The sequence below is a fragment of the Terrapene carolina genome, unplaced genomic scaffold (assembly GCF_002925995.2).
Source record: "Terrapene carolina triunguis isolate 2854851 unplaced genomic scaffold, T_m_triunguis-2.0 Scaffold30, whole genome shotgun sequence".
NCBI classification, from domain to species: Eukaryota; Metazoa; Chordata; order Testudines; family Emydidae; genus Terrapene; species Terrapene triunguis.
In genome coordinates this window covers 6,622,546-6,634,948 of record NW_020664381.1, presented here as the reverse complement: position 1 = coordinate 6,634,948, position 12,403 = coordinate 6,622,546, and the positions used below count along the sequence as shown (strand labels likewise).

Genomic DNA, 12,403 nt, shown 5'->3' with positions numbered 1-12,403 from the left:
CTTTCTCTGCACAAAAAGTGGGTGAGTTAAGGCTGAATAGTTATTTGGATCTTCAGCCTTAACTGAATTTCCTTGTTTTTGGGATGTTAGGTCAGGTCGTTAACATTATAGGCTTGGTACTAGCACAAAGTAATCTTTCAATTTGAAACATGTGTGATGTGGTAGCTGCTCTTCTCCCCCCACCAGCTTTTGTCGGTGAACTGGTATGGTTAGATCTTTCAAATGAACAGGTGTACTTTCTCCCTTCTTGTGATACGAAAGAAGCATAAAACTCGATTATAGCAATTTATGATCTCCTAACTTGCATGGACTTGTATCCATGACACAAGCAGCTTTATGTTCAAATTCAAGACCTGGTAAAATAGGAAATTAAAATTAACCTCGAGCCCTTTATAGATGAAAACCTCAACAAATAAACAGTGGTTTAGTGGCATGGCAACCTGTCCCTTTAAATCTATGAACTAGCCCAAGATGTCTATTTTGAGTTAGTTGTTTTTTTTAAAAAGTCAGATTCTGATGAACAGAGGAGTAGCCTGTGATTCATACTGGGGTGAGTTAAAGCAAAGTTTAACACCACCAATTAAAAGCCTGCACTATACATTTTTCTTGCCTCCTGTCTATAAAAAGCCTAATGCTCTCTTCATTCAATAGGTGGTTACATAAAGTATCTGAAGCTGCAAATATTTACACATCACCAGAGTAATAATATGGAAAATGTCAGAGGTATTTCATTTTTGTTGGGCTATATTCTGCAATTTAATGATGTTATTAAAAAAAACACCCTCGAAACCCTGGCTCCTTAAATGTAACATCGGAGCTCAATCTGGAAATCAGACATTCTTCAGATTTTGAGAAATATATCAAAGCTCTGATTCTCATTCTCAAGCCTCTTCACACTGTTGGGATAGCATGGCCTCAAAATGGGTGTAAATAAAAAGGAGTCTTTGCATAAATAGCCCTAAATTTTGACTGAAAGAGGCTTTAGTCTTATCCTTATTTTACTGTTAGTGGCTACAAGTCTCACCAAGCTGTTCAAATTTTGGTCAGGCTAATGTGTAATTTTCATGGAGGGGGGAAAAAAACAACTAAACTGGTGATTTAGCATGAGACTGTCGATGAGGAAACATTACCAGTTCAATTGCTATCATTTTCTGACCTATTCCTATAAATTCACAGGCTAAAGGTATCAAAATTGTATTTTAAGAAGCAAAGCAATATACTAAATACATTTCCGGAAGTAGCAGCTGAATCCCTAGAGGAGTGTGAAAGAGTTATATTGCTCTGAAGTTGTACTACTGAAGATTTTTAAAACAGAACAAGAAAAGAGGGATACTTGATGTTAAACCTGATACTCTGCTATGCATATAGTGTTCCAAAGTAGTTGAAGAATGCAAGTCTGCTACTAATACCTCCACCCATGTAGCCATAATAATACATTCATTTTCTTTTATAGAATATATCTGAAGGCAGAAAAAATCAAACTTACTTTGTTCTCCAAATCAGACTCTAAGCAAGGTGACTGCCAAAAGCCGTTAGAGAAGTAAGACCAGATCCTCTGCTGGTGTAAATTGGAGCAGCTCCAGGAAGGACCTATGTGGTCCTTGAACTTTTCTGCATACTATTTTTTTGCAATGCAATTCACGATAGCATGTTGACTTAATTCAACAACTCACTTACTTCTCAGTAGTGGCCAGACCCAGACCCCGTACGCACTGAAGTCAATGGGAGGTTTGCAAGTGACTTCAATGGCCCCACGATCAGGCCCGAGAAGATAAGGATACATAACGAACACTTTAGTTATGGAAGTAATACACTTTTCTACAAGTAGTGCAAAGAGTGCTGCACACTAAGCCTGATTTTAAAAAACAGAACACTAAAGAAAAACTATTGATTCAAAACCACTATAACTAGTTCTATCCAGAACACCAGGGGAGAAGCTTGATCAAATCTATTTCATTCTGACTGGAAGGACGAAGTTCAATTCTATCAAGCAACAGCATTTGCTAAGATAAATACGGTCATTTACCTTAATTTTAGATGTGTTTAATTATGCATCTGCATTTTTGACAATTCTGTAAAATATACAGTAGTTATCCGGATAGCTATCTGATTCAATGCCCACTGAATTTCACCTGAGTTAATGGATGCAAAGTAAGAGGTTTTAATTAAAATAAAAGCTATAGAATATCCTTTTATCACAAATGTTTGCTCTTTCTAGCAGTGCAAGTACTTAGTTCTAGATTGGTCTTCTCTGCTGAACAATGGGCTCTGAGAGCTTTTGGGTGTGAATGGTTTCTTAGGAAAACCACTGCAAGCTGTCAACAGTATGTCTTCTTCACACATGCATATAATTAACTGACTAAATATTCATCAGGGAATACAGCTACATATACAAAAAGATCCAAGAATACAGCATCTTTTTTTTTAAGAAGGCTTGAAGAATTACAGTCCCAAGACATCTGAGGATAACGCAATGAACTCTACTGTCCAAGTGAAAGTTGCTACAGTAGATGCACGTTCAAAAGGTGCTAGACTTTAAAAAAAATATATGGTCACTTATTAGAAAAAAGCCCACAGCTTTGTAAGGTAAGCGAAGAAAAACTGTTCTATGTGCCTTTCTCACCCCCATCTTCCTCCCACTGTGTTTTATCAAAACGTCACAAGTGACCTTTGGAAATGGCATTGCCATTAGAGAGACAAGATGGGGGAGGTAATATCTTTCATGGATCAACTTCTGTTGGTGAGAGGAACAAGCTTTCGAGCTACACAGAGCTCTTCCTCCGGTCCCAAAGAACTGCTTTTCATGTAGGCCACCCTACCATCATAGTTACTGTGCTGTCTTCCATGCATCTCCTGGTTACCAAAACAACATGGAAGTTATTTGTGGCAGGGGGGGAAAGCATCCTGAAGGGCCATCTAGTACTGCAGACTGTGTTAAGACTCTGATGACCAACAGCGGTTCCTTCACTGTAGGGGAGGGTTTCAGGTACTTACCCTGAATCTGACTCTGAGGCTGAGGGTTAAAAGCAGTGGTGTGGCTCAAGGAAGCTCGTGGGTTAGGTGTGGGGGCTGGGTGATGTGGGCTGACCCTCATGGCTGTGCGACGCAACTGCTCCAGTTCACTCAGACGCTCTGAAAAGGACAAGTTCCCGGGCTTTGTCTGCTCATCTAGTTTCTGACGATGTCCTAGTGTGGGAGGGGGGGAAAAAGATCAGAAAATCTCACTGACATATGCCTTTTTTTCCCCTCGATCCATTGGCAATGTACCTAACTGGCTAGTGGCAATCTGAAATTCAGCAAAGACTATTTGCTCTGTATTAACAGGAGACACAATCAAGTCATGCACAGTAACGGTATCACAAAGCGATGTAACTCCTATGAGGTATGGACCACTCAAAAAAAATCGGCTACAAGTCACAGCGCCCTATTATCCCTATTATTGTGTATAAAAAAGCAGGGGGGCGGGGGGGGGGGGGGGGGGGGGAGGGTCAAGTGGGGCAATTTGCCCCAGGCCCTGGGCCCCACAGGGGCCCCCACGAGAATATAGTATTCTATAGTATTGCAACTTTTTTTTATGGAAGGAGCCCCCAAAATTGCTTTGCCCCAGGCCCCCTGAATCCTCTGGGCAGCCCTGTAAAAAAGGAACATTTGGTGTGGTGAGGGCCTTTAAAATACATATTTTCAGCTTCTCTGACCTAAACCTGTACTGCAGTAGCTCCTCAAGCATTCAAACCCAGATTGTCATAATTCACTGCAATTAGACAAGTATATGCTACTACAGAAATAAAACCCCAACCCGAAACAAATAATGCTCTAGGATGCTTTAGGAACTGCTCTTTACAAATAAACAGGAAAGGAATGGAAGAAACAGTGTTTAACTAATGGAAATTATGGGGAATCAAAGTGTCTTTTACTAATATCGGGAGTTTCCAAAACATTAAGGGTTGGACTGTCCCCTCCCCTGCTGTGCCCTGAAGAACATCTTCTTGCTAGATAATGCTGATGTATTCATTGCTATCTTATGTGGTGTAAGCGAGTGCACAGTGAACTCAGCCACCATCCCATGGGAGTTTCAGGGCCAGTGGCCACGGGGGAAGCCCTGGTGAGCCCAGCTCCAGCCTCCTGGTAAAACTTTGTTGGGTTAGTGGTGGTGGGAGGGTGAGGTTTGGAGTATGTGTGCTTGAGGGACAGCCTTTGGAGAAAGCAGAAAGCAAGGGAATGGCACAGATCCAGCACAGAACTTCCCAGGTCTATTGGTTCAGGGGATGAAAGCCCTGTTCAGATGCACAAGAGCACCATGAAAGGACAACTTTGCTTCATCTTTTTCCCGCCTCCTGGGGGTGGAGAGGAGTTCACTAATTGCCTAAAAGTTTACATATTGTCACCACTTTCCATCCCATTTGTGTCCCTTTGCTTCCAGTTCTATATGATTAAGCTCACTATCAAAGTATCTCATCATTAGAGCCTGACACCATGTTGTTGAATGGAAATGAAAGATTCTAGGTCACTGGTTTCAATGTGGCCCAGTTTGAGAGTGACCAACCCTGTTTGCCAGACAGTGTTTAAAATATAAACATATAGCTACCAGTGTTGCACCTGAGACATATCACCAAACGAACAGAAAGTGCTCTTTGAAAAGTTCTGTCTGTCCCCTACTGTACAATGCACTCTTTCACACAGCTCTAACAACACTTTAATCAAGACATAGGCATTTTTTTTTCATTCTGGGGGGAAATGTACATTTAAAAACAGTTCCCAGTAGCTGAAATTCTAAAATTAAATTCTATAACTCGCATTATGGTTCCAAATCTCACTGGCTCAGTTTTCTTTCTCCTACCAGACCCTTTGGCACAGCTTGCACTTTCTCAGATTCCACACTGCACTATAAATTATCCCAGGGAAAAAAAATTAAAAAGACACAGTATAGAGTCGTGATTTTATCATTAAGAAGGCTTCAAGGGGAAAAAAAAAAGAAAGACTTTCATCCAACACTTTAATAGTTCAAACACAACTTTCTTTCATTTGTCAGCAATGCAAATCGGGATTCTGATTCAAGTCCTTAGTTTATGAATGCAAACACACTGAGTCACGCAAGCTGTGTGCATATGTAAAAATGTCTCGTACATTCTGATTATGTTAAACATGAGCCTGCTGGATTGAAGGCCCCCGGGCCAGGATTCAGAGTCTATTGCCATAATATACATTATTCTCAATCTGAAGTTCAAATCAATCAATTTATGCTTTTAATTTAGTGCTCTGTGTAATGTTTTACCCATTTAGCCTCCCTCCTTCTCGGTCAGGTGCTGCTCTCATGGCATCACATATTATTCCGGTGGCACGGAAATTAAGGGCTTGTCTGTACAACCCCTAGATACCTGGTGATCATTTGAGTAACCCCATGGAAGTCAGTGGGATGAGGGCTGGATAAAAGCTGGTGAGATGAGAACTCCCCTTCCTGTTTCAATTTACTTTAAGCACTGTGAGAGTACCCCTGCTCCAGTACCTAGGATTCTTTAAGCCCATTCACAAAATCCTCTCTCTAAGGCCAGGTCTACACTTAAAAATTAGATTGACCTAGCTACGTCACTCCGGGCTGTGAAAAAATTGTGCGCCCTGTGCAATGTATTTACATCAACCTAACCACCTGTGTAGACGTGGCTAGGTCGACAGAAGAATTCTTCCATTGGCCTAGCACCTCTCTGAGAGGGGGATTAACAACATCGACAGAAAAAAACCCTTTCCGTCAATGTAGGAAGCAATGCGTCTATGTGCAACAACTGTGCCACTGTAGCGTAGATGTGCCGTAAATTAGCAGTGCAGTTTAGTGCGAAAGCCTGGCAGCAGGAATCTCTGTGGCGAAAGCAAGGGATTAGAAGGGGAGGATTCGAACCAGGACTTTTAAAATTCCATTGATGTAAATGTTATTTAGAAGAATTACGGGATCCCACTGGCTCCGTCTTGAGGAAACTGTCATTTGTTCTGTGTGGCAGCTTTGTGACGGGAGCTACTGAGGTATCACTGGAAACGTCATTTCAGGTAAGTGCCACTTACTGCAAAAGTGGGTTGTTGTTGTTTTTTATCAGCTGAGCTACTCAGCCTTTTTCTACTAGATGACCCTGGCAGGCAGCAATATAAGAACTTTAACTTCACAAAAGCCTATAGTATCAATGTGCAGTATCAGAAAAATATTACTAATATAAATGGTTTCCCCAAGCTATAAAAATGCATGGGCTGAGCATTGCTAGAATGATGTATCTATTTATTAGCTTTACTCTGAGCAGTTTGCACACATTGGTAAATGTATCCTCATATCACCTCTGTGAGGGAGGGATTTATTATTATCCCCATTTTATAGATGGGGGAATTGAGTCACAGAAAGAAGAATTGACTTGCCCACAGTCACAGAGTGAGTGGCAGACTCCTGACTCCTAATTTAGTGCTTAATCACAAAACCATCCTTCCTCTCTATGCGAGGGTGGAGAATAATGGAACAGGAATTCATTCACAAAACGGTCCTCTCACACTTTATAGCCCATGAAAATAGTGGCAGTATTGAGTTTAAAGGGAACAAAGGGAACCAGTCACAGCAGAGAGAAAATAACAGAGAGGTAATAATATTAGGGTGAACATAAAAATGTGTAGGTGTTCTGTAGTTATAAAAGAATAATTTGTGGCAGGTCACTTGCCAGACGGTGATTTGTTTTCCCCTCACATGGGTTAGTCAATTTAACAGTCTTCTTCTTGTTATCTTGTGGGCCAGACCCTCAGCTGGTATCAATTGGTGCAGTTCCATTGATTTTAATGGAGCTGCAGTGCTTTATAGCAGTTTAGGATTTGGCCCTGAGAATCTGATTCTCGTCTCACTCCAGTTTGTGTAAATCAGAAGTAACTCCACTGAAATCAGTGAGGTGGAAAACTGATGTAAGAAAGAGGAGAATTGGGCTCAGTGCTTGTAGTGCCAAATGATAGATTACACTTGACACTGAGGCCCAATCCTCCATTCCTTGCCTTCTCAAAACTCCTTCTGCTCTGTTGTGTCAAGTGTCCTCTGAACACAGAGAGGGAAGAAGGGGGTTGCCGTTTTTTTCCTGGACTGCAAGGTCATGCTATTAATGCAATATTTAGGACTCTATTTAGAATAAACAGGGTATCCAATCTGTTTTGTTGAATCACATTTTTATATCCCTTTTAAATATCATCTTCTTTGCACAGAATTTGAAATAAGGTGCAGAGTGAAAACACTAACTTTTCTGATATTTCTACTGAAATACAACATGAAAGTCATTTTCCTCTTAATGGGGGAAAATGCAGTTTTATAGGCTTTAAGAGACTGTAGAGCATTCAGCTTGGACCGGGTCCATCTGGCTGGAACACTGGATTTTGAAAATAACAAAAACAAAATATCTTGGCAGCCCCCATTTTTCTGCACACTGAATGTTAATTGTAAATGTTTACTCATTTAGTGTTTAATATTGTGGCTGGCCATAGGGATACAATGTCAGCATTTCTAGCTGCCTCTTGAGGTGTGCAAAAAGAAATAAACTCCAGAATTATCTTCCTTTAAACCTACTTTATTATTTATTTCTTTAAACTTCTTTCATCTTTATATTTACAGAATCAGGTGGAAAAGAAGAGAAGATATAAAATATAAATATGTTTAGTCTTCCAGTCCAAAACCTCAAGCTACATTAACTCCTCTTTGAGACTGCATATTATTTTAAGAGTAGCCTTGGCAGAATTCAATTTTTATTTTTTAAATAATTCTGATGGACAATATCAATGTTTATTTTTAAGCACATTTTTCAATTTTTATCAATTAAAATGTTCACCATTTGGTACACTGGGAGGGGGAGGGTCAGACAAGAATTATTTCATGACAATAGACATTGAAATTCAAAAAGTTAAAGCTTTATAACCATTACAACACAAATTGTCAACATCACATGTCAAAATATGCAAAGTAAATATCCTTAAATCAAACTTCGTAAGTTCTCAAGCAGCGTTTTTCTTTCTTTGCCTATCTATACATTTCAGTGATACTAAATGGAATTGTTTCTCCATCAAGTTTGTGTGCATACGGTGAAATCGACATTTACTGACATTGACCATTAAAAGGCTAATCCTTCCAAGCCAATTTATGAGTAAACAATACGATAATGGTTTACAGAAGATAGATAGGAATATCCTTCAGTTTTATATCTCAGTTCCAACTATTGTTACAGTGAGAAAAAAGTGGGTGGAGAAGGGAATAATGCATCCAACTTAGCACATGGCAGCAATAATGGTTGTTTTTTTTAAAAAAAGTACTGTACATCCCTACCGCCCACCTTCCAGATGGTAGTAATATCAAGATAGATACAGTTTTATGCCAAACAGCTTTGCATTGTGTCTATAATTCTGAATAGATTCAGTTGTCAGTCATCCATAATATCCAAACTGACCACAGACTTGGGGGTGCTGGGAAGTGCATGAATAGGCTGGATATTACGTATGTGTGACATTCCCCTGAGCACTCATTGGCATCCAGATGGTCACCTAAAGTGGAATGTCTAGTGATGTCACCACAGAGTAAAGCCAAATACAAACTGACTGATACTGTGATATCATTCCTAGATGCATCTTCTTTGGCCATTCACATAGCCAACCTCACCCATTTGGTGTCCTTTTGGGAGGACAGTTTATTTTTGTGGGTATCTGCAAGCATTTATAGATATTAGACATTCCCATTATGATCTCTCTCTACTATGGGACTCAGACTTCACAACCTTAGCTGTCTTTCTGGCAGCTCCTGAACTTGTCTGGGCATTTCTATTTCTCCAACCTGATAATCCAACTTGTACATGTGTTAAATTATTTTTCCATGTTTATTTTTTCCATCCTCCTGTTTAAACCTATTCTGTTAAAAAAAAGTACATGTTGGGTTGACAAGAACTGTACAGCAGTGGTTCTCAACCAGGGGGCCGCAGCCCATGAACCCTTTCAGGGGGGCTGCAAAGCCTTGCGGCTGAAACCCGGTGCCCCGAGCCCCAGCACTGAAGCCTCCCCCCAATGCTGGGAACAGTGCAGGGCTGAAGCTGGCGGCCCCCATCAAGCCGGGAGTGGTGCGGTGCTAAGGCTGGCACCCCCCCCCCACCCCAAGCCCCTGAAGCCGGGAGCGGGGCAGGGCTGAAGCTGGCAAACTTCCCCCCCACAAGCCAAAAGCACCAGGGGGCCCGAGCACACACCTCCAATGCTGGAAGCCGCACTGGGAGTCCTACCCCCCTGCCCATACACAGCCCTAGCTACTCCGTCCCCGCACCCTGAGCTACCCCCCTGCACGCACACAGCCCCTAGCTACCCCTGCATGCACACAGCCCCTAGCTACCCCTCTCCCTGCACTCTGAGCGGTTTTTGAACTTTTTTAACTGAGTCCCCACTTGGAGTTACATTTTTGGGTTGCATCCCCCCACAGCCCAGACAGGCTGGGTGGCCTCCTGAGTGAGTCAGGAGGTGGAGGTGGTGCTCCCTCCCTGGACCCCGCCATGCAGAGCTGGCTCGAGCCCTTGCCCCCCAAATAGAAGTAAAACTATGCCTATGTCCAAGGGTCCTCCCCCCTCCCCGGCCCAGAGCCCCTGCTGGGCCCTGGTGTTTTTATAGCATGTTGAGGGTGGCCTCAGCAAGAAAATGGTTGAGAACCCCTGCTCTACAGTACTAACTGGTAGCTAGAATATATCCTACCTAAACCTTAACAACAAGGGAATTTGTTTTGCTTTCCATTCCTCCACCAATGTTTCTACTGAATGGTGACATACATGGATATGGATGCTGGCAGGCCAGGTGCCAGTTCATGCTAAGGTCCTCATGTTTCAACTGGATACTGACAGATACAGAGCTGGAATCTGACTAGCTCACTTGTGAGTTAATATTGATAAAATAGGTATCGGAATTATAAGAAAGTGTTTAGTATTTAGACTCTACTGAATGCTTGTGAGTTGCTGCATGCATTAATCTCACTTGTAATATCTGTGCTCCATTTGGTAATGTAATATTTGAGCAGTTGTATGGTGAGCCTCTGTGACTGTGTGAATTGCCATTCAGGAGAGGGACACTAACTGGTGTGAAGAGCTGCTTTTCTATAGAAATTGTTACGCCACTCCCCAAAAAGGAGACCCATCAATACCAGACAAGCTATAGCTGCATCTTACCCTCCCTACATGTGGATTGAGATGCCATCAACAAAAGGACAAAAGATTATTCTGTTCTTCTCCCCATGAGTCATGTAAGTGGACTTCTCCCATCAGCTGAGTTTGCATATAACAGGAGGGGCATAAAACCCCCAAATCAAAGGTAGTTAGATTCTAAGGGGAGGGAGAGGCAAGGTATTTCTAGGCATAAGCAAGAGATCTCCAGCTGCTTAGCCTGGGTTAGCCCGAAAGGACTAATAGAACTTGCTGATTATAGAAACCTATGTTACCTTTTGAAATCTAAGACAGTAACTCATTTGTGTGACTATGTGTGCTTACTTTAAACTTGTAAAAACCTCTCTAATTTCCTTTTGCTATTTAATAAATCTTCATATATTTTACTGGAGGATTGGCTACAAGCATTGTCTCTGGTGTGAGACCTAAAGCGCAATTGACTTAGGGTAAGTGACTGGTCCTTTGGGATTAGGAGTACCCTGAATATTGGTGTGATTCATGTTACATGGGGCCATCTATCATAGAGATATGCTCTCCTGGGTGGCAAGACAGACCGGAGTACCGGAGATGACTGTCTGGGAGTCCATGTTAAGGCTGTTAAAGTGCTTGAAGTTCTGCATTTGATGTAGTTGGTTGGTGAAATCTAAGTTCAGAACTCACCAACAATTTGAGGTTTGTGCCCTGGTTTTTAACCGTCTGTCCTGAGGTTGGTACTCAAGCTTGTGCATCACCGTTGGGAGCATCACAAGGTTCATGTGTGGAAATAGGCCAGCTCACTGAAGTAACAATAATGCAACAGAGCATATGGAATGTTTTAAAGAAGAATCAGTTCATGGAAGTTACATTAGTTTGCAAAATTATACCCTCATCTTACTTTTTTTAACCACAACATATGTACTTTTAAAAGAGCTAATCCCTGCCAAGGTTAGAACACGAGCAACACACTGCCAAAAGCCTCCTTTATTTCTTTATGGTTTGCACTTTTCCTCACAAAAACTGCCCTAAAAATGTACTCCAGACATGGGGCTAAGGCCTGGTCTACACTTAAAAGTTAGGTCAACATGGCTACTGCACTCAGAGGTGTGAAGAATCCACACTCCTGAGCACAATAGCTATGCCAGTGTACCCCCAGTGGTGACACAGTGAGGTTGATGGAAGAATGCTTCTGTCGACCTAGCTACCGTCACTCAGGGCGGCAACGTTCCTACACCGACAGAAAAATCACTTCCATTGCTGTAGGCTGTGTCTACACTACAGGGTTATGCCAGCAGAGCTACAGCACCTTAGGTATGCAACAATAGTCCCTGGAATGTAGATGTGGCCTAAGACGTAATTGCTGGCAACATGAATAAATGAACAGGTGTGGAAACAAAACAAAAGTATAAAATGATAGCTCTGTCCAAAGTAAAAATCTAAAGAGACATTAGTTTCATACTGTTATTCCTTTTTGGTTAAATGATTTAATCAGTACATTTTAGGGCTTGCAAAAGGTACCAGATTGGGAACCTGGGAGAGTTAATTACTTTAGGCAGTATATACTTCCTGATCCTACCTTGCCTCAACTGGAATGACAAAAATCTAAGACCTGGCCTAAACGTAAAGTTAGGTAAGGAAAAATTCCAATCCCCACCTAACCCCAAGTGTCGGCGCAGCTGTGTAGATGGAAGAGTCCCTCCATCAACCTAGCTACTGTTGTTTGGGAAGGTGGCATTCCTTCCCCTACAGAAAAAGCCTTCCATCAGCGTTGACTGCATCTACACTACGGGATTATGCCTTCATTGCTATAATAACCATTGCTCATGCTCCGAGACTTAGCCATGTTACGGGGAATTACAACAGGAAAAGTGAATTTTCCCCACCGTAGATGTTTACCGTTCAAACTTGGACAACACATGAAAACATAATCCTTCTCCCATGAAAAAAATAGCTACACTATTTGTTTGCCTTGAACCAAAATAAATAAATAAATAAATAAATCTTTGCATTCATTGAGTACATGGAAAGTAATTTAACTCACGATTGTTTTGCTGTGCAATAGTTCAGAATACCTGACTTTTCAGTGAAATGGCTTGAACTTTTTCTTCTTTGACTTAACAGTCCCTCCACTGTAGTAATACTATGTAGTGCCCAAGCAGGATTCCAGCTCATTGAGAGCTCATAAATTTCTTGTGGTTCTGCCTAGTCTTTATTTTATATTTTTGCACCACTTTTATTTCCTTCATTTT

General features: G+C 41.5%; 1 protein-coding gene across 2 annotated transcripts in view; it reads right to left on the bottom strand.

The window, feature by feature from the left end:
* The window catches only part of RUNX1 (RUNX family transcription factor 1), an 83,500-nt gene that overhangs the window by 31,097 nt on the left and 40,000 nt on the right, over nucleotides 1-12,403 (bottom strand). Inside the window, exon 4 of one of the 2 annotated variants that reach the window (XM_024197067.3) lies at nucleotides 2,995-3,186. The exons of the other annotated variant lie outside the window; for it this stretch is intronic. Coding sequence (XP_024052835.1) covers nucleotides 2,995-3,186 — 192 coding nt within the window. The remainder of the gene's footprint in view (nucleotides 1-2,994; nucleotides 3,187-12,403) is intronic. 2 annotated transcript variants of the gene reach the window in all.